This window comes from Onychostoma macrolepis, chromosome 11 (assembly GCF_012432095.1).
Source record: "Onychostoma macrolepis isolate SWU-2019 chromosome 11, ASM1243209v1, whole genome shotgun sequence".
Classification (NCBI taxonomy): Eukaryota; Metazoa; Chordata; class Actinopteri; order Cypriniformes; family Cyprinidae; genus Onychostoma; species Onychostoma macrolepis.
The window spans coordinates 21,004,464-21,025,562 of record NC_081165.1 but is presented as its reverse complement, the minus strand read 5'-3'; the positions used below and the strand labels follow the sequence as shown (position 1 = coordinate 21,025,562).

Below are 21,099 nucleotides of genomic sequence, written 5' to 3'. Positions count from 1 at the left end.
GTCCTTCAACTCATTCTTTCATGTTTCTTTTTTTCCCTTACCTGCTTCACATTTATTCAATTCCTGCAGTCCATCTTAAAGGCTCTTTGGAGGTTGTGGTGTTTTTTTTTCTTTTCTATTCATGATTCCTCTCTTTTTTTCACCACCACAGCAACAGTTGGAGCGCAAGGACAGTCAGGGCAGCTCTCAGCACAGCGTGTCCAGTCAGCGCAGCATCCACACTGACTCCCCCCTCCACGCCTCCCAGGCCCTGCTCAACGAGTCGGCCGCCCCACCGCCCCCCTCCCAGCCCCTGCCAAGCCTGCCCCAGGACCCTCCAGTAGACGGAACTCTTCAGAAGAAACCAGATCCCTTTAAAATCTGGGCCCAGTCCAGGAGCATGTATGAAAGTAGGCGTAAGTAATATGGGATTCTGGTGGCGGGTGCATTGGCAGCGGATCACTGGGTCTCTCCTTTTATATTTGGTTGGTAATGGGCTAGATTCCTTGTATGATTATTCTGCTTTGCCATTTAGCTGAGTATTAACATTTGGGGGTCTTAAAAATGTTTTTGTTGGAGAGAAAAATGATCTAACATTGGTGTAAAAAGATTATTGCCAATCACTAATTTTAAAGTAAGGCTCTACAGGCAACTTTGAGATTTTGGACCAGTTGGCTTTTCATAACATGTTTTTTTCAGGCTAGTGGAAAGAAGAAAATGCTTAATACACTTTTAAGTGTTTATTTTATTGCATTTTATCTGTTCTTTATCTATTTGCATCTGTAGAGTTCAATTTCAATGCATGCTTTCAGATTTCTGCACTTCAGTAGCACTTACACACCAAACTTTACAGTATCTCAGTACCATTTGGCTCTAATACGTCAACCAAATGAAACAAGAATTTTGAACCTGGCTTTATCCAGATAATGCATCGTTTGCATATTTAAGCAAAAAACTTGTAATACAAAGGGAAAAAATTCAATTCTTAAATGTAATCAATCAGCTTGGGTGAGTTATGGTGAGTTAAATTTTTTAGCCTATTCAACTGGGGGTCTTGTTTTAATAGTGAATCTATACATAAACAAGATTAACATTTTCAACCACTCACGTTTACTCAATCCTCTATATTAAGTAGCAGACGTTAAGTAATTTGTTTATTTCAAATTTGGTGTCACCACCAAGTAGTCCATTAACATCAATCGTCCTTTTGAGTATGGCTGTAGTCTTTCAGTATTCAAATAGCTGTCCAAAGCTAATGTAAACCATTAGCCGTCAGTTAGGATCTGCTATGTCTGTTGTGATCAGAGAGCTGTATTCAGATGAGGCCGTCATCTGTACTTCTAAAGCTATTCATTAGCCTTTCCCACTCCTTTCCTTCACTTTGCTTTCGACTACTTGCTCACCGCCAGTGAGAATCCAACGTGAACGGCGAGGCACTTCTGACCAATTACACTCCTCCCTGCCATCAGTGCATTCACACGCTCCAGCGCGCTCTAGAACACATCTTTTGACAAATGTGCATATAATTGGTAGTGGTGGAAGACAGTGAATCCAATACTACTTTCATGTGTGCCAGAGCTGAGGGGCTAATTAACAGGAATATCCTTCATCGGATGTTAAGAAGCTGTGGAATGGAGCGCTCCAATGTTTAGGTTGGAAAATTTTGCTAACTTGGAGTGTCTTCATTGTTTCTGCTTTTGTTAGTGTCTCTCATTAGCAAGTCCTTTAAGAAAGATGATGTTGGGACTTGGGATCGCAAAGAATTTAACAGTTCCACCTCTTAAATATTCCGCTCCTTTAAATGGTTCCATTAATAGTTCTTTGAAGTACTTTTCCTTTTTGGGAAAAAAAATTAAGTTCCAAAGATAATTTAATCCAAAAAAAAAAAAAAAAAGTCAAAAGATAATATAATTTCAGTAATGAAAAACAATAATGAAAACATGCGTTTAGAAACGTTTTAATAATTCACTAAAAAGAACAGTCTCTTTTAAAGTCATTTGTTCCTCGATTAGACTACACTGATTGTATTAGATTTTTGATTCACTAAAAAATGAATAAGTAATTCGTAATTCATTGTTAGACTGTATGTTTTTGATTCACTAAAAAGAACTAAATCTTCAGATTAATTTGTTTGAAAGCCAGATATCACTGGTTGTACTAAAGTATAAACTCTTTGGAGTCATTCATTTGGGAATTGGACTACTCTGATTGTGCCATATGTTTTTGATTCACTAAACAAGAACCAAATCAGTAGAGTCATTTGTTTGAGATTTCCACTAGTTCTGGTGTATGTGTCTGAAACCAGCTCATGGTAGTCAATTCCATAATCAGACTACACTGTTGCAGTCCTTGAACGGATTGAAAGGTAAATCGTTGCCATTTGATTGGCATTTTTGGACCAGCTTGAGAACATTCAGTCCAATAAGTGTGAGCAGTGAGCAGCTGCATTGGGAGGCTTTAACACAAATGAATCTAAGTTGAAGTTCTGTCTTTGCCATAATGCACAATTTGCAGAGTCTGCCACAGCCGTCCTTGCTACTTAATGGAGATCGAACAGTATGGGAAAATTGCCCATGCAGCAGACATTTTGTATGGTTCTGGAGCCATTCTACTTCCTGTCTCCGTTACAGTAAATTTTTGTGCATCTGGTTAAACTGGAGACGGAGGTCCTTGTATCTGCCACCTGCTCCACACGTCCAGCTGCATTACAATAGCTTTGCAGTAGATTCATGAACGCAGAGCATTTGTTGTTAGCCTACGCAAACCAAAGCCTATTCTTAAAAGTAAGCTTGTTTAAAAAAGATCTCCGGGAAATCTGCGTCAGAAATTTCCGCCCAGAGCCACGGTTTCCAGCTCTCTCTTACTTAACAGGCATAAATGTCTCCTGACATAACATCATGTGATGCATTGGAGAGCTACAGGGTCAATAATGTAAAACCTGACAGATTGCTGATGTCTGCAGGGCTTCAAGTCTAAAAGAGGGGGAAGCTCTGCTGTTGCTCGTCCTGACTGATTTGACGTGGAAGTGCTGTGGTGGAGACGGTGCTCAGGTGTAAAGCTCAAGGGCACAGCTGCTTCAAAAGACCTCTGGATTCTGTCTTTCGCTTCACTTGATCTGTAATCTAGATTTAAGCACGTGTGTCAGTGCTTATCATTTTCCCAGATGGGAATACCTGTTAATCAGATTGTGCTATACGAATTCATTTGAGCAGAATAGTCATTATATTACACCTTCATTGGTGTGAACCAGTTAGAAAAAAATCCAGATGTGAGATGCAATCATTAAAGCGACATTGTTCGCTTTTCTACCGCCTTGAACCAGCAGTCATTCTTGAAAGTGGGAGGTTTAGTTTATAAATCAAAGCTTGTGCGTCATTCTGCAGGTCAATTGATCATGGTCTCAAGCTATTTTTCCTCCTTTTCAGTACCTGATTACCAGGAGCAGGATATTTTCCTGTGGAGAAAAGATACCGGCTTTGGATTCAGGATCCTTGGAGGCAATGAACCTGGCGAGCCGGTGAGTGCAGGCCTCATTTGTGCAGTTCTGCAAGTATTGTACTAGTCAGTTTTGATATTTGGTATAGTTATTTATTTGTTTAATCAGTCTTGTGGTTAGGGGTAGTTGTAATTTAGACATAAAACTATTTGAACTACTTTAATTAAATTTAGCTAACTATTTTATAATTATTATGCATGCAGCTGTCATGTGGTCTACATGGAATATTTATATTTGAAATAATACATTTGTCTCCCCACAGGACCATTTAAAATGAAAAGAAGGCAGATAGTTTTGAAGTTGTAAAAAAGGTTAAGAAATTGCGACCAGTTAAAGGACTTTTATATACTTTTATTTTATACATTCGTATACAATCTATCCCAACATCTTAAACAAAAAAATGATTTGTCTGTTTAATGTGAACAGCAGCGTTATTTTAGGATTATTGATGTTTTAATAAATACAGAATTTAGTATTTTAAAAAAGCTTTTACTTTTTATAAAAAATAAAACATTATTTTCTTTTCCATTTTTTAATTTTCTAATATTTCTACAATTTCTATTTTAGCTTTTTTCTTTTTCAGTTTTAGTCATTTTAGTTCTTAAACTTATTTTATTTGACAAGTTTTCTAGCTTAAGTTTTTCATCTAATATTTATGTTTTTTCATATGTCTGCTTTTTCCGATTAAAGAAAGCAATCTTTAGTAGTTTTAGTTAAGTATACCAACACCGGTTAACACATTGCTATGCTTGTCAAGTAAATATTTGATTTAAAAAATGCAACAACGTTAATTATTAATTCATTTCTATTAATTAGTTATAATGCCAGACAGAAATACACTTGTGCTGTTTGACAGTTCCAAAGGCGCCCAACAAATATAGACCCTTTGAAGATTTTCCAAATGTAATAGTCCAAGCTTGGCTGAGTTCTGATTCAGTCTTCACAGCTTGTGCATGATACCCATTTCTGTGTGAAATTTGCCCAGTGCATTACAAACACTCAGCTTTTGGCAAAACTTGTGCCCAGTGAAAGCATCTCTGCCCTGTGTGTGTAGGTTGACAAAAGCTTTGATCTGTTCAGTACAGCCTCGATCAGTCAGAAAATATATCTCAGACCACCAGTTCTTCCTTTTAATGAGGCCATGTTACATCTTTGAACTGATGAGACGGTTTTTCAGACTCTAGTCCTTGAAGAATGAAATACAGAGATGCCTGCAATACTGCTCTTTTCGACTGGTAAAGGGGTGTAAAAATTTCATAGTGGTTTAACTGTTTGGAGAACATTTCACAACAATTAGTCATAAAATAAGCAGAAATGTCAGTGTTTCAGTAAAGCTAATCCCCTCGACATGACACTGACACCCTGAGTTTGAAAAGTGATGAACCTCGAGGAGTGATTTTCATTTTGGCCAAGACAGATTTGTGAGTTGTGAGGATTTTTTTCTTGTTAACTGTCTTTCTGTGTCTGTCTCTCCTGGCTGTATAGATTTATATTGGCCACATTGTGAAATATGGAGCTGCCGATGAAGATGGGCGTCTGCGATCAGGAGATGAGCTTATTTGTGTGGATGGAACGGCTGTTGTGGGAAAATCTCATCAGCTAGTCGTTCAACTCATGCAACAAGCCGCAAAACAGGGTCATGTCAACCTGACCGTGAGGCGCAAGACTGGATATGGATGTAAGCAGGCTCCAAAATATGATTTTTGTTGAGAAAAATTACAGGTTATAAATATTTATTACTAGTCATGAAACTGTGTTTTACATTTTTATTGAAAAATGTATTTTGTTCCTATGAAAACAGAATTATTTGAGCTATTTTTCTTGCATTGTTACAGACAGGTCAATGTGTCACCTGCAGAGATAATGATGAGATAATCCAAAGTCAATCACAAAAACGTCAAGCCACATTTTTTTCTATTTCTATTTTAATGGCTCAATGTATGTGTCATCACACGACGTTCTGGAGAAAAAAACAAAAACAGGATTGATTTGGATCATGCATTTGAACTGTACGTCACTTATATGAGCATAGTTCAAATAGCATTCTCAGGCATTTAACCTAACCATGCATTCCTTATAAAGTTATTCACTAACTGACTATTTGTTCATTTATTTATTTTGTTTTATACACTACTGTTTAAAAGTTTGGGTCAATGTTTTTAAAAGAAGTCACCAATGCTTCATTTATTTGATCAGAAATACAGTAAAAACAGTAATATTATTACAATTTGAAATAACTGTTTTCTATTTTAATATATATTTAAATGTAAAGTATTACTTTGATAGCAAAGCTGAATTTTCAGTTTCCATTGCTCTTCACATGATCCTTCAGAAATCATTCTCAAGAACCATTTCTTATTATAATCTTTTTTGTAGAAACCATGATGTATTGTTTTCAGGATTCTTTAATGGATAGAAAGTTCAAAAGAACAACATTTATTTGAAATTCAATGCATTTTTGTTAAATATTAATTTATTTAAAAAAATCATTTTTAAAATCCCAGACTTTTATCTTTTTTGTCTATTTTAATTTTTTTTATTATTTATATATTTATTTTATTCAAATTTTTTTTTTTTTTTTTTTAATTTTTTTTTTTACAAAATGAGCACCAAGTACAATGCTGTCTTTTGTGCATGTTAATTTTGGATCCTGGAATTGTTATGACTAGAAAAGATCATCAGTACTTTTCTGTCAGTGTCATATGTCACACATATCATTAGGTAGAGTTAATTCCAGAGGAAGTGTCAATTGCAGCTTAAATGTGCACTTATTTCACTCCACAATCTGAATGTAATGACCAGCATGACTAGTGAAATTGTAAATTATGCAGGATTTTGCGGTCTGATTATCCATTCCTATCAGACAGACTTTATTTAAATGAGAGTTCATGGCACATGATAATGAGGGTACGCCTGCTGACTCTGGCTAATTAATCTGTGCGGGCCTCTGAGGCCCATATGTCAGGTCTCCAAGTATAAGTTACCCTTTTTCATTCCTCCAAGATCACCTACCTGAATACAAGTCCCAGTCTAACCATTGTAAGAGAGCAGAGCAAGATATTTCATACTTCCAGGAAATTGGCGATTACTTAATTTTTAATGATCTGAGATCAGCTGGTTAATGTAATTAAATGTCCTGTTCAAGCAATTCAGAAGCATTGGTGTGTAGATCATAAACGTGATTGAGTCCAAGCCTTTGCCTGTCGAGCTTGTTGACGAGGAGCTGGTTTCTCCTTGACTTGCAGAGCATAAATCTCTCAGAGTGACCTTCCTAACCCTCCCCCAACCCTCTTCCTCTTCAGTGGCAAAGGTGGATGGTGAGATGCCTCCTTCCCCGGCCTCCTCTCACCACAGCAGCACACAGGCCCCGTCTCTGACCGAGGAGAAGCGTACGCCGCAGGGCAGCCAGAACTCCCTCAACACAGTCAGCTCTGGCTCGGGCTCTACTAGCGGCATCGGTAGCGGAGGCGGGGGCGGCAGCAACAACACGGTGGTCCCCAATGCCATCCAGCCCTACGATGTGGAGATCCAGCGCGGGGAGAATGAGGGATTTGGATTTGTCATTGTGTCGTCAGTGTCTAGGCCTGAAGCGGGCACCACTTTCGGTAAGATATTCAATGCATTACATTTAATTGTTACAAATGTATTTTATTCTTTAGTCTACATTTCTATTAAATAAACAGAATGGACCCTTTTCAGATTTCCGAGGTTCTCCGAAGCAGAAGTCGTCATATTTGGATAAATTTATTTAGTGGTAAATGGAAACTACTACAGATATATATTTTTCCCATTTGCCCCAACAGCGAAAGAAAAATCCATGACAAAGTTTCTATGACATTTTAAAAGGATGAAAAAATATTGAGAGTGATTACACTGATCAAAATAAATAAATTTTCTGTCGCTCTCTGAGCCTTTGTATGAGAAACACTCATGCAGCAACATTAACCAGTTTTCTGTAATTTAATACCAAGCCAATAAAACACAAAGTATAGTGTTGTAAATGAATATTACATTTTTTAAAAATTTAAATATAAAAAACTTTGCTAGATTTACGATGTTAATAACTGTGGAAACGTGTAATCACCATCTGTAAAAAGGGTCCATTCTGCAGGTTTTTTTTTTTTTTTTTCCAAAATCAGCACATAAAGTTGTGAGTCTGCAGATTTTGTCTGGCACTGCCTATCAATTTAGTAACAAAAAAAAAAAAAAAAGGTTTTGTAGCTCAGTTGGTGGAACATGACACTAGCAATGCCTACGTTTTGAGTTTGATCCCAGAAAACATGTAAAATTATGAAATGTACGATTTGAAAGCACTATAAATCACTTAGGATAAAATTGTCTGTCAAATGCATAAGTGGGAAAAAAGAAAGTAATCCCATATTTGCATGTTCACATCTTTCATATTATAAAAAGAGAAAATGACTGAGAGATTCACATTTCTCTGGAAGCTTTTTGCCTCTGAATGGCACTTTGGTTGTGGTTCCATTTTTGGTGGGTGTGGGTTCTTCGTATTCTCCTTATGCCAATCTGCATGTCTTGCGATTTTCTTATTGCGAAAGGAAGTCTTTGCAATGTCTGCATGAAGTAGGGGTCGATATCCACCCTCTCTGCGTGGGGCTCTATTTCTGTTCTACTTCCCAAAACCAGACCTGTCTCCATTACACAAGATGGCTGTCGAGTTAGCGAAACAGCATTTAGATTGTCCATATCTCGCCGCTTAGTCTTAGCAGTTGCCAGCAGCACTTGCCATCAGTATTTTTAAACAATTGTAATTGATAGAGAGATCAAGTTAGTAAAAAAGCAAATCAAGTATGACATCCCATGTTTACAGACTCAGATCTTTCTTAGCCGTGTTCATCAGAACGCTTCCACTCTTTAAACTCACAATAGTGCCGTTGGCAGCCTTCACATAAGTGAGAACTGGATCCAGCAGGCTTGGTGATTACTCCATGTGGGAGTTTTGTTCAGAGCTTTGTGACGGAAGAGCAGAATGACAGATCCGTGTGTGAGAGGAATAACAGCGAGGAAGCAGTGCTTGGCACTAGTTTCCTACATTGATGAAATACAGTGCTAGAGTCACGGTGAATGAGGACCTCAGAGCATAAACAGAGTTCAGTCATTAGTATTACAATCAAACAACAAATCATCTTCATAGCGGTGTGACAGGTTGAATTAATATTTTATAGTTGTGCTAACATGCCATCACAGCATTTAGATTGATTAAACATATATTTTGCAGGGTGTGACACCTAAAAATGGGTTAACTGAAAGGCCAAATATAAAAAAGACTTTTAAAAAGGATGCTGAGCCCTGATTCATCACAACAAAAAAGTGTTTTAGGGGTCAGTCTGCTGTATTTCCAATTTTTTTTTCTCTCTCTCTGGCTATAAAACCACAGCACTCGTGTTGCTCAACTTTTAAAAAACACATCTCTAGACCTTGAATTTTTTTTTATGCAAAATGGTGTTCTGTTCGAATGGTCCTTAGTCTGTTTTTGGTGCCATATTTTTGTGATTGAATTCAGCAAAAATTAGCAAAACGGCTAACATCACCTGTCATGCTAACCACAAAGTGCAAACTTGAATAGTCCTAATGCTACCCAGTCGTTTTTCATAATTCATCACAATGCGGTGCTCTGAGGGAATTTCAAGAGTTTACACCTTTTTTTCACATAATGAATAATTCAAAAGTGGTGGTGGTGATTATTCACAAGATCTGAAGAGTGCTACAGAAATGATGTTCAAGGTGATCTACTATAGCATGCAAATGCCTTTTAATAGTGCCAAATTCAGCAGATTTCCTATTCTTGCTATTGCCCTTCCCCCAAAACTTTGCTGTCTATTCAGTAACATGCTTTTGTCTGTCACAAGGTGTGTTTTGCTTGCAGGGTGCATTCTGTGGGCATTCTATGAAAAATGTTGGCACTTTGGCTTGGTGGCTTGGTATATTAACCCCTACACATTCTCTCTTTCGTTTTTCTCTCTTTCTGTTTCCCTTTCTCCTTCCCCACCAAAAAAAAAAAAAAAAAAAAATCATCTTAATTAAAACTCATACATGCTCAATCATTGTTGGCCAAAAGCTGGAAACGCATGTGTGGCAATGCCTCATAAAATAGGTCGCATTATTGAGGGAAGCCCAGCTGACCGCTGTGGGAAACTAAAAGTCGGAGACCGGATCCTGGCTGTAAACGGCTGCTCCATCACCAATAAGTCCCACTCGGATATCGTCAACCTGATCAAAGAGGCTGGAAACACGGTGACGCTGCGGATCATTCCAGGAGACGGTCAGTTCCTCTCTCTTGCTCATTTTCTTTCCCTTCGCTCGCTGATGTGAAAGCATATTTGTTCATGTGGGTGTGTGCAATATGTGTAATAGCACGCCTTCTCAGCATACTGCTCTCGCGAGCCTCACAGTAATAATGTAGATGATACATTCAGCATTATTAGAAGAAGAATAATGAACAGGAACCTGCGAGGGGATCAACACAATAAATATTCAACACGCTCTTAACCTTAGAGGCAGAACGCCTTCATATTGTGCTGCTGTAATAATGACAGATGGCGCACCAACAAGGTTGAGTGGGGAACAGACACAGTCGTGTAGAAGCGTCATAAACATTTGAATGTTTCCCTGGAGATTTTAGTGGCAAGTGTTTTTTAAATGAAAGTTTTAGGAAAAATTGCAGCTTTGAAAATTGAGTCAGAACTGAATAGTAATTGTTATTTAGTTGTCCAAAAATCTGTTTATATATTTATAGAAAAAAATATTTTACCGTAATGCTTTACATTAAGTTTCATTAGTTAACTACATTAGTTAACATGAACAAAGAATAAACAATACTTCTACAGCATTTATTAATCTTAATCTTGATGTTAATTTCAAAATTTAATTTCTTATTAAAATCACAAGTTGTGTTCGTTAACATTGGATAATGCACCGCGAATTAACATTGAACAATGAATGGCTGTATTTTTTATTAACTTACATTAACTAAGATTAATAAATAGTGTAATAAATGTATCATTCATTGTTCGTTCATGTTAGTTAATACATTAACTACTTTTAACAAATTACACATATACGATATTACTATTCGGCCCCACTTATTGTTGAACTCTGTAAGTTGCACAGTTGTTGTTGATTAAAAAAGGTATTTATTTAAAGTGACAGAAACCACATATAGGCTACACATGCTTAAATATAATCACACTTTCCACAGGTGTATCAAGTTGCACTTCAAGTCTGCAAATCATTTGCAGCTGTCATCATCTACCCATTTAAGCATTCGTTTTACTTCATACTCTTATTTCTTTTTTCGTTTGGACCAAAATGTCAGAGCTGCCTTTTTCCACACAACAAAAATGCATGATGATAACTGGCTGTCAAGTTCAATGTATTAAATTCAGGTTGGATTTTGAACCCAGGTCCCTTTTCACACTAAAAATAAACCTATATCAATTAATTGTACTTTTCTTTGATCAAATCTCATCTTACCTACAAAGTGAGATAGAACTGACACTGAAACACAACTGAAACATTAGTGTTGGCCTGTGGTATAACAGCACATGGTATATTGCATGTGCATGTGCCAGTGTGTCTATGCACTACATTGAGTGTTTTCCTCAGAGGGAAGGCGGCATGCAATAATGAGAAAGCTGTTTCCAGTGAAGTCTCGGCTTTACTCTAATACGTGATGCCAAATACACTGGGGTCTGTCTGAGAGTTCTTCATACACTTTAATCAGAGAGGAGGAGAGTGCTGGCATACTATGGGAATTTCCAAAATTGACAGACTGTGGGTGTGTATGTCTGGCTGTGTTTACAGGAAGGCGAAGATGGTTCGTTGTGTTTTTTTTTGTTTTTTTTTGGCTTCCCTGGATATTACTTTACTGCAGTTACTAAACTGTAGCATTTTTTTTTTTCTGGTTTCTTTGCTTAATTTATGCATAATTTATAATTTATGCATTTCTTGTATTTTCTGAGAAAAGAGGGAAAAAATCAGATAAAACAATGAGATCAGGAAAGAGAGAACCGCAAGTCTGTTCCCAACAGAGTGATGGGGAAGGGCTATTTTAAGACGGTGGGATTCACGGGCTGTGCACTCATCAAAGTTCCCCCTCTCTCCCACAGTGACTGCCCAGTGGGGCGGAATTAAAGCAGCTTTGAGCGCAAGCAACAGCAGCCCACATTTCTTTGGTGACAGCTGACTTAAGAGTTAGGCTGATGCGGTCAAAGCAAATGATCCAAGATCAATTAAACTAAAAGTTCACACAAAAATGGACAAAAGGAGATGTTTTAATAGATGTTCAGGCTGCTCAGAAATCATTCTAATATGCTGGTTTGGTACTCAAGAAGCATTTCTTATTATCAGTGTTGAAAACAGTTTTTGCTGCTTAATATTTTTGTGGAAACCGTGATGCACTACAATTCAAATGTTTGGGGATTTAAAAAAAAAGAAAATAAATGTAATACTTTTCTTCAGCAAGAATGCACTAAACTGATCAAAAGTGACATGTCTGTAATGTTATAAAAGATTTATTTTGAAACGAAATGCTGTTTTATGAACGTTCCATTCAACAAAGAATTTAGAAAAAAAGTATCATGGTTTGCAAAAAAAAATTCAGCAGCAAAAACTCTTTTTTTTAACATTGATAATAATAATTGATAATAACTGAGCAGCAATTCAGCTTCTTAGAATGATTTCTGAAGGATCATGTGACACTGAAGACTGGAATAAAGGCTCCTGAATATTCAGCTTTGCCACCACAGGAAAAAAGTTAAATGATAAAATATATTCAAACAGAAAACAATGATTAATTATATTAATTTCTATAATATTTCAAGAACATTACTGTTTTACTGTATTTTTGATCAAATGAATGCAGGCTTGGTGAGCATAAGAGGCTTCTTTCAAAAACAAAACAAAAAAATATATATATATATAATTATTCCAAACTTGTTCAAAAATTAAATCATTATTAACATTAAATCTGATCTTCTTTTGGTCTCAGATTGAATTCAAACTCGCAAACTCTTAACTATTTACAGTGCAGCATGAACTTTCTTTAGAATATCTTTATCAATGTTCCATGGAAAAAAAATACAAATGTGAGAATGAGTAAATGCTGGAGAATATTCATTTCTGGATGAATTGTCCCTTCAGCACAAGCTGTTGTAATTGCTAATGTGAGGGTAGATTGTGATATGTGATTACAGACAGACGAGGGGAATTGGATGTTGGGCTCTGCATGGTTTTCAGGCATTAGGCTATAATGTAATCTGTGAGACGAAAGCTACAGCCAGAATGATAAATGTGCCGTTGTTCCTTCTTCCCAGCTGGAGTGCGCTTACACAGTGCACTAATGCTAATGTTTTGATGTATGGAAAATGGGCCTCTGATACTTGGTCCACAGGGTACACTTACACACTGCAGATGCATTATGGGTAATAATGTGGGGGCTTCTCTATCTTCCTTAACATGTGTGATGTTCCTCTCGCAGAGTCCTCCAATGCATCACTGCTGACCAACGCTGAGAAGATTGCAACCATAACTACCACACACACACCTCAACAGCAAACTGCACCTGAGCCAAGGTACACACCACACACCTGAACTCAACAACACCCATACCATACAGCCACACCGAGCTGGAAGTTATTTAATTCATGTCATATTTTTAATGGTTGCTCATTATTTATTAATGAAAGACAAATCACGTCAGACCATTCCATTAAAAATGTAAGCTGGCTCCAAAATGTATTTTGTGCATTGAAGTCACAGTTAAAAATGAACAAAATATCAAACCAAGTGATACTAGAGCATTTCTGAAAACTAACTTCACGTTTATGAGCCATTTGTACTGGTTCCGAAATGATTTTTTGATCATTTTTGAAAAAGAAAAAAAAATCAATAGTTTTGTTCAGCAAGGATGCAGTAAATTGATAAAAAGAAAAAGTAAAGAGATTTTATAATCTTGCAAAATATTTAAATACTAAAAAATCCTGAAAAAAATAATCAATGTAAATATTAAAAAAATATTAAGAAGCACAAATGTTTTCAACCTCGATAATAATAAGAAATGTTATTTAAGCTGCAAATCAGCATATTTTGAGGATTTCTGAAGGATCATGTGACACTGAAGACTGGAGTAATGATGCTGAAAATTCAGCGCTGCCATCATAGGAATAAATTACATTTAAAATGTAAATATTGAATATTTAAGTATTTTTAAATATTACAATAGATTACAATTATATTTCACAATATTACTGTTGTAACCGTGTTTTAACCAATCTAGCCTTTGTGAGCACAAAAAAAAACGTCTTCTTTATTTTTTTTGGCTACTTTATGTCAGTGTTCATAATTTTACAAAAGTTTTGTCACTGTCTTTTACCCCAGAAACAACACCAAACCAAAACAGGAGTCTTTTGAGTTCAAAGCCCCACAAGCTCCACCTCCTCCAGCTCCAACACAACCTTCAAATCAGGTACATCACTCACTCTGTTCCTCACGCTGCCATCTCCTTTAGATGTTTGGTCCTCCGAGAGAAGGCATGCCAGTAGTTAGACAAACTGTCAAAAACAAAACAAGGCTAAATGTTTGAAACACCAAAGCAAATTTGTGAAACGCATGTTATGACTCATTTTACTCTTGAGGTTCCCTGATTCTAAGGTGGTATTTTGAACTTTTATTGTGTTTTTTTGGTACCTCGCAATGGCCCTGTCCAGCCCTTCCCTCCCTACCTAAAATATCATCAGAGTCAGATCAATTATTTAAGCTATTCCTCTGATGCGTCTGCTATCCAATACATGTGACTTTCCTTTGCTGAAATGGGAGCCTAGATGAAAAAAAAATCCACAATTATAAATTCATCACTGACCTTGGCTTGCATTTGTTTGTGTTTTAGGATGCTGAGTTCTACTCTGTTGATCTGGAGAGGGACAATAAAGGCTTTGGTTTCAGCCTTAGAGGGGGTCGAGAGTACAACATGGACCTGTATGTGCTGAGACTAGCAGAGGACGGAGCAGCCGTGCGAAACGGCAAGATGAGGGTATGTGCAGCTGTGAATGAGCACATACATATTCAGATTTAATCATACTTGAATCTGAAACTGAGTGATCTGGATTTATTCATTATATCACCTAAAAGGAATAGCCCAAGGATTAGTTATGATAGGTAGCTGTTATTAAAATGAGTGGTCTTAAACTCTTGTTAATTTAATTATTAATTAAGTATAACTAATATACTTAGCATTTTTTTATATTTAACTATATTATATTATATTATTTAGGTGATAGATTAATATTATATTTTAAATTACAAAAGAATAACATAATTTTTTAATAATACTACATTATTATATTATATTACATTATATTATATTATGAATGTTTTAAGTGTTGGATGAATTTTGATGGATGAAAATTAATTATTTTATATAATATTAATTAAATTTAAATATATTTTAATATTATATTTGAAATGGTGAATTGATTAATATTATATATATATATATATATATATATATATATATATATATATATATATATATATGTGTGTGTGTGTGTGTATATAAATTGTATTATATTATATTATCCCCAGTGATCTGGATATTATATTCATTTTATATTCATAATATCACATAAATGGATGCCCCATAATTAGTTGTAATAAGTGGGCATTATTTATCATGTTTTTAACTGCTTTCAGTTTAATTATTAGTGAAGTATGAAATCAATTGCAATTATTTTTAAATGTTGATCATTAAGTTTATATTTTGCTCTTTAATTATGCATGGTTAGCTGCATCTCATTATTTGCATTTACCATTGTTTCTGCTGTCCTCAGTCAGAGCAATCCACAAAACAAATTCTATAATCAGAGCATCACATTTAATTTCTATAGCCATAGTCATCTTGGAAGTCTTCTTAAACTATGGATTTTTAAAGTAAATAAGATTAGAGAAATTAGCTGTCTGTTAGCTCCAATGCTAACAAATGAAATGCAGAGCCGCTATGCTAAGCTCTGCAAGTTAGATGAGAGGATAGTAGCGCAGGGACTCTGTGAAGCGCAGCGAGTTGTCAGCCGAAGACCCATTTTTGTGGAAACGATATTCCCATGACAATAAGCTCTGACAGCTAACCAGAGGCAGAGAGGAAAATAGCACAAAGGAAATTCTACCTTCCTCTTCATCTTTAGCTTTCTCTATGCATGCCGGTGTTTACTGGATGTCACCGCTAAATATAGGTTCCATTGCCTTATTTTTATGCTCTCCACGTCCTTTCTCCCTCTCTCTTTATCTCTCTAGGTTGGAGATGAGATCCTGGAGATCAATGGGGAGAGCACCAAGGGCATGAAGCACGCCCGCGCCATTGAACTGATCAAAAACGGTGGCCGAAAAGTCCACCTGGTCCTAAGGAGGGGGGACGGCTCTGTGCCAGAATATGGTGGGTCAATCTACGAGAACATCCCCTTCTCCCCTGTCTTCACCCCTTGAGGAGTTCCCCCATGGGGGTCGGCAACACCACCACCTCTTCTTTTCTTCGCACTGGCCCTCTCCTCTTACCTCCTCCTGGGTGATGGGCCTTCCACTCGCTGCTGTTGCCCCCCCTTGCCTCTGTGCACTGGGCTAGCCTAGGGGACTATGGGATATGTGGCTTTTGGGTGGTGGTTGTGGCACATGCTTTTCGTCATACTTCACAAGAATAAAACAAAACAAAAAAAAAGACGCAAAGCGAGGAAGCAGAAATATTAACATTTCTAAAACTGGATATACGTTTATTGTTTTTCAGAGGAAAAAAATATGATAAACTCCGCCATGCCCCCTGTTGGGGCGGCATGACGATGTCAGTGAGTTGTTACATATTTATGATATTTATTGAAGGTGAATGTAAGCTACTGAGAAGGGTCTTTAAGGAGATTCCATGACTACAACGCATTCTGGTATCATTAGCCGTTTCGGTAAAAACTCACAAATACTGTATTCCACATATTCACAGATCTTTTTGCACGTTGTACATGTCAACTGCTTCTTTGCGAACTTTGCAGATGGTTCTTGAACTCCACATTCCATTATCGATTTTTTGTTTTGTTGTTGTTTCTAACGGATTGTTATCGGACGTTACATCCTTTAATTTACAGACAGAAAGCAACTCACTTATTGAGCATAATGTCAGTGCCGCATGATGTCAGTGAATATCTAAATGTGTTTTTTTCCTTGTCAATTTCCATAATATTTATGGAAAATTCACGTACTAGTTTGCCACAGTTATTTTTTATGCTTTTGTTTTTTTTTTTTCGGTCTTGACCATTTAAAGATGCTCATTCATGTATTTTGTCAAGTTCAGAATGTGATATAATGTGTCCTTTCCTGCACCAACATGATATCTCTGTGAGGTTGTATATTTTTATACCATTTTGTACTTGTTTTTCTCATTTTTCTCTTCCACATCTCACCACTTTTGTTTTCTTTCTGTTTGCAATGTAAACTGCTTCATATGGTGTGTGTGTTTGTGCACATAAGCTTGTTACGGCATCCACATCTCACTGTCTTTGGGTTGGTTTGCTGCTGGGTGAGGATGTGTGTGTGTGTGTGTGTGTGTGTGTGTGTGTGTGTGTGTGTGAGTGCGTTTGGTTCCGGCTCTCTCTGTTACTGTTGATTTTTTTCACTCAAGGGTGGGGGCGTTTTATGGACAGTCTCTATCTTTGAGTTATTGATAAAATAAACACTGTTTCCATTGCAAAAGAGCATAACTCTCTCACGACTGTTGTTTAAGGGATCTAAATACTCTGCTTCTCTCTCTTCTTTTTTTATCTATTCTTTTTTCTGTTGTTCTGGGCTCTTCCTTCCACCCCTAGCGATGGTTGCTCCCCAAGTCGCTGCTTGTATGAGATCTGAAAAGACAGGAGAGCCTGCTTTCTACCAAAATCAGACCACGGTTTGTAGATCCCGTGTTCCGTCTCATCACATATCTGGCAGTTTTCTGTGCTGTGGCTTCCACTCAACTGTACTGTCCCTTGCAAGTTCATTTACACAGAATGCATTGCCAGTGCTGTGGCCATTCCTGACATTGTGACCTGAATGAGTGGGTTCATTCTTACATTTAAAGTTTGCCGACATCCCCACAGACGAGAAGAAAACATCATCAGTGAATGCAATTTTTTTTTTTATTATTAGTGGGTGTTGTTTTATTTTTTTTTGTCATGCGTTTTTTTTCTTTTTTCGTCGACGTTTGCCACCCACCAAAGCCGTTAACTGGTACAGGTAAATCTTCTTTGACTCTTTGGATCCCTGTCTATCTTCAGCATGCTAGGTTTCTCTCACAAAAATAAAATTAAAAAAATAAAAATTTAGCTCAAAAGTGCTTCTACATGTAGAATGTTAGTTTTGAACGTCAGAAAAGAGTCGTGGGAACAGAAAGGTTTGTCTGCAAGTTTTGCCTCAGGTTTGTTACATCCATTTTTCTAATCATATAGACATGTCTGTCACAAACCAGTCCATTATGTTTGGATATTAAACTTTTGAACAGCATTTTTAAAGCATCAAATGCATGAATTCATCATTTGCATCAGCACTAAAACTATTCTTAATTGTTGATTGAACACATTCAGTGTAGGAGCAGAATCAGTAAGTACGTTAACATGCACAGTTAAGGCAGATTTTTGCTTAGTAATCATTTCTCTGTCCAAGTATTCAGTGCATGGCAAATATTTGGAAAAAAAAAAGGTCACATATCACCTCAGCCTTTTGAAGTGCTAAGTGCTAAGGCCAGTTGTAATTTGATTAACGTATAAGTATTGGGCAATAGTCAGACTTCACAAAAGTGGACTAATGCTATTTCAATTTGACATTATAGAACTAAAAGCTGGAATACACTACACTACAAAACAATCAGTAGATTTTTGAAATGCTAGGCCTCATGCACTTGCGGACTTGCTGAAAATGGCTAAAAAAACCCTGACCATCATACACTGAGTGACTGATCACGCTATTCGGAACAGAAAAAACCCCACGTAGAAACATGCAGCTTGTTGCTAGGAGATGCATGACAAATGAAAACAATATCTTTAAAATTGACTCAAAACATTGAATGACGTTGGATTTCCTCTGACTGGATGGAATTATAATCTGAAGTCTGTGCCAATCATAAATCATTCTGTGAAATCTGTCAAGTCCGACTGAAGTCGAATCCGCAGACTGACTTTGGTGTTCCTCAACAAGCGTTGAATCCTCCAGACTGCAAAAATCTGGGCGAAAGTCGCGTAGTGGATTCCAGCCTTGACTGTTGTTCTAGTGTGACTGAAATCAGACTTTTAAAGTGCATGTAAACGTACTTAATGGGGGCAAGGTAGTCTAGTCATGGTAACAACTTAACCAGCAAGAGCTTCGAAAATATAGTAATAATAAAGACAAGACATTCACAGTTCATCACAAACATGATACTTGTTCAGCCAGTATGTGACAACTGAGTTCACCCATAATTACTCATATCTTACAGACGGCATCAACGACGGCAACGGCAACGGCCTCGGCGCCGGTGCACAAACTGTTTCGGAAGTGAACGCAGCTCCTCTCGAAAGTCGGCCCCACCCACCATCGGAGTCCAGCTATCCACCAGACCTTCACAAATCATCACGAAATGACGATAGGAGGGCGCGGGAGACGGGCCAACAGGAGCACGGCCACCGGTCAAACCACCGCCACAACAACCACAGACACCGCTCCCCTGAAAAGAAGAGCAGGAGCAAAGGGCACAGCAAGGACAGTGGAGCCTCAAAGCCTCACAAGAGGAAGGGCGACAAGAAGAGGTCCAGCAAAGATGACTCACACCATCACCACCACCACAGTCACAACCAGAACCACCATCACCACCGGAGGCACCGCTCCCCAGAGAGGCGCAGAGCTCGGAGCGCTGAGAACACCTTGGACAGTCGACACGACCACTCACCGGATAGACGTCACCATCGCCACTCTTCTCCTCGCAGACACAGTTCACCTCAGCGCTCACCCCAACGATCCGGTTATCGCCGCAGCTCTCCTTACCGCCGTAGATCCCCCTACCGTTCCCCTCAAAGATCCAGATACCAGTCTCCCTCAAGACGTCCTGCGGCTTCCTCAGATAAACCCTACAACGGTGACTTCGACAGGGGGCTGGATATGACCTTAAAAGAGCCTCCTGCTCCGAAGCCTCCATCCCGATCCGAGAGCATTCCACATTTGTCAGCGTCCCTGGACCGGCTTGATCTGGAAGACACTCTACCAAGAGAGCCGCCCGGCTACTTTGACGACTTTTCCCCTATGGAGCAAGCCTATCGCGACTCCACCCTTCTCCGCGGGGCTTCTCGAGACGGCACCTTTCCCCGCGTTCGGACACCCGACTCGGATTCAGCCTTCCAGAACTACAACTCGTTGTTGAGGGGCCGTTCCCCTGTGAGAAGTGGGGGCAGACAGAACGGATACCGTAGAGACGAGTCTCCGGTTTCAAACTCGTACCGGACGAGGAGTCTAGGTCGAGACCTGTCTCCCATCAGAGGGTTCCGCGATGAGGAGGAAGAGGAAGTCGAATCCCAGCTGAGTGATTACTATAGCACGCTCAGATCCAATTACAGTAGAGCTAACAACAGTGTACCTGAGCCAAGGAGGAATGCCTACAAAGAGAGCCCTAAAGACCTCAGCATCTGATGGGTCGGCTATGAAGGGCGCCATTCCCACAACCCACTGTCCACATGAGCCTTCATCCAAGGACTGCGCAGACCCTGGATACTAAATTATTGATTTGAAATCCGGTGTTTTCTCATGGTTGAACATCTTTACAACTCTCAACAGCAGAAGAATGATTTTGTTTCTTTCCATCAAAGCGTCATTTTGGTTTCTTTTATGACCCTTTTTATAAATCTGCTAGCAGTTCTACAGAGATTGACAACTATGTATAAAGAAAACGATTATGTGCCTAACAGTACCATTCTTGGTGTTTTCTTTTTTGATTTTCTTTTGTTTTGTTTTACAAAGGACAGCCTTTTGGACTACTGTCCGATTATGAAATATTCTGTTACAGAGAGCCCTCTCATGCACCGAGCAGCTCAGTCAATGTGGTGCTCAGACATATACTGTGCATGTCTTTACACTTTCAATGTCTTTTCTCTCTTTTATTTTCTCTCTCTTCCCCAGTGCCACTGTTTTTTAGACATTTGACCAGAGTATAGCACAAGCCTGCATTCGTTTGTATATTTTTGACAGTTTGCAGTATGTGTACATTCAGAGGTGATCATTTTAAAAGAATGAAGGGATAATGAAATAAAAACTATGATGATAATGTTCAAAAAATAAAACAGTATATATACACATTTTGATGGTCTTTCTTATAATTCTCAAGCTTTGCACAAGAAGGAAATAGGCTAGTTAGCGGGTCAAGCGGAGGATAACTTGGCCTGCGAAATTTATTCAAGATGGATGCGTGTGGGAGGTAGAGACTGTTTAACTGCACTAGGTTCTTCTCTTGCTCTTTGCCAACATGTCTGGAAAATAAAGAGGAGGAGAGAACAAAGACTTCTTTATCTTCTTGGCGGTTCAAAAGGTGAAGGAAAAGAGATTCAATACACTACCCACGGAGTCGACAGCTTTTTAAA

The 21,099-nt window shown here is 38.0% G+C and overlaps 1 protein-coding gene across 7 annotated transcripts in view; it reads left to right on the top strand.

Annotated features, from left to right (window-relative positions):
• Nucleotides 1-20,817, top strand: part of magi1b (membrane associated guanylate kinase, WW and PDZ domain containing 1b) — a 132,695-nt gene extending 111,878 nt beyond the window's left edge. For 4 of the 7 annotated variants that reach the window (XM_058791344.1, XM_058791342.1, XM_058791340.1 and 1 more), the window contains 10 exons: nt 152-395; nt 3,405-3,496; nt 4,961-5,153; nt 6,778-7,080; nt 9,555-9,758; nt 12,975-13,068; nt 13,874-13,961; nt 14,382-14,525; nt 15,782-15,920; nt 18,972-20,817. In XM_058791344.1, the coding sequence (XP_058647327.1) occupies nt 152-395; nt 3,405-3,496; nt 4,961-5,153; nt 6,778-7,080; nt 9,555-9,758; nt 12,975-13,068; nt 13,874-13,961; nt 14,382-14,525; nt 15,782-15,920; nt 18,972-20,155 (2,685 nt within the window). In that variant the 3' untranslated portion in view covers nt 20,156-20,817. Of the gene's footprint in view, nt 1-151; nt 396-3,404; nt 3,497-4,960; nt 5,154-6,777; nt 7,081-9,554; nt 9,759-12,974; nt 13,069-13,873; nt 13,962-14,381; nt 14,526-15,781; nt 15,921-17,331; nt 17,412-18,971 lie in introns of all 7 variants that reach the window. The other 3 variants (XM_058791347.1, XM_058791341.1, XM_058791343.1) reach the window with 3 other exon arrangements.
• Nucleotides 20,818-21,099: the final 282 nt, after the last annotated feature.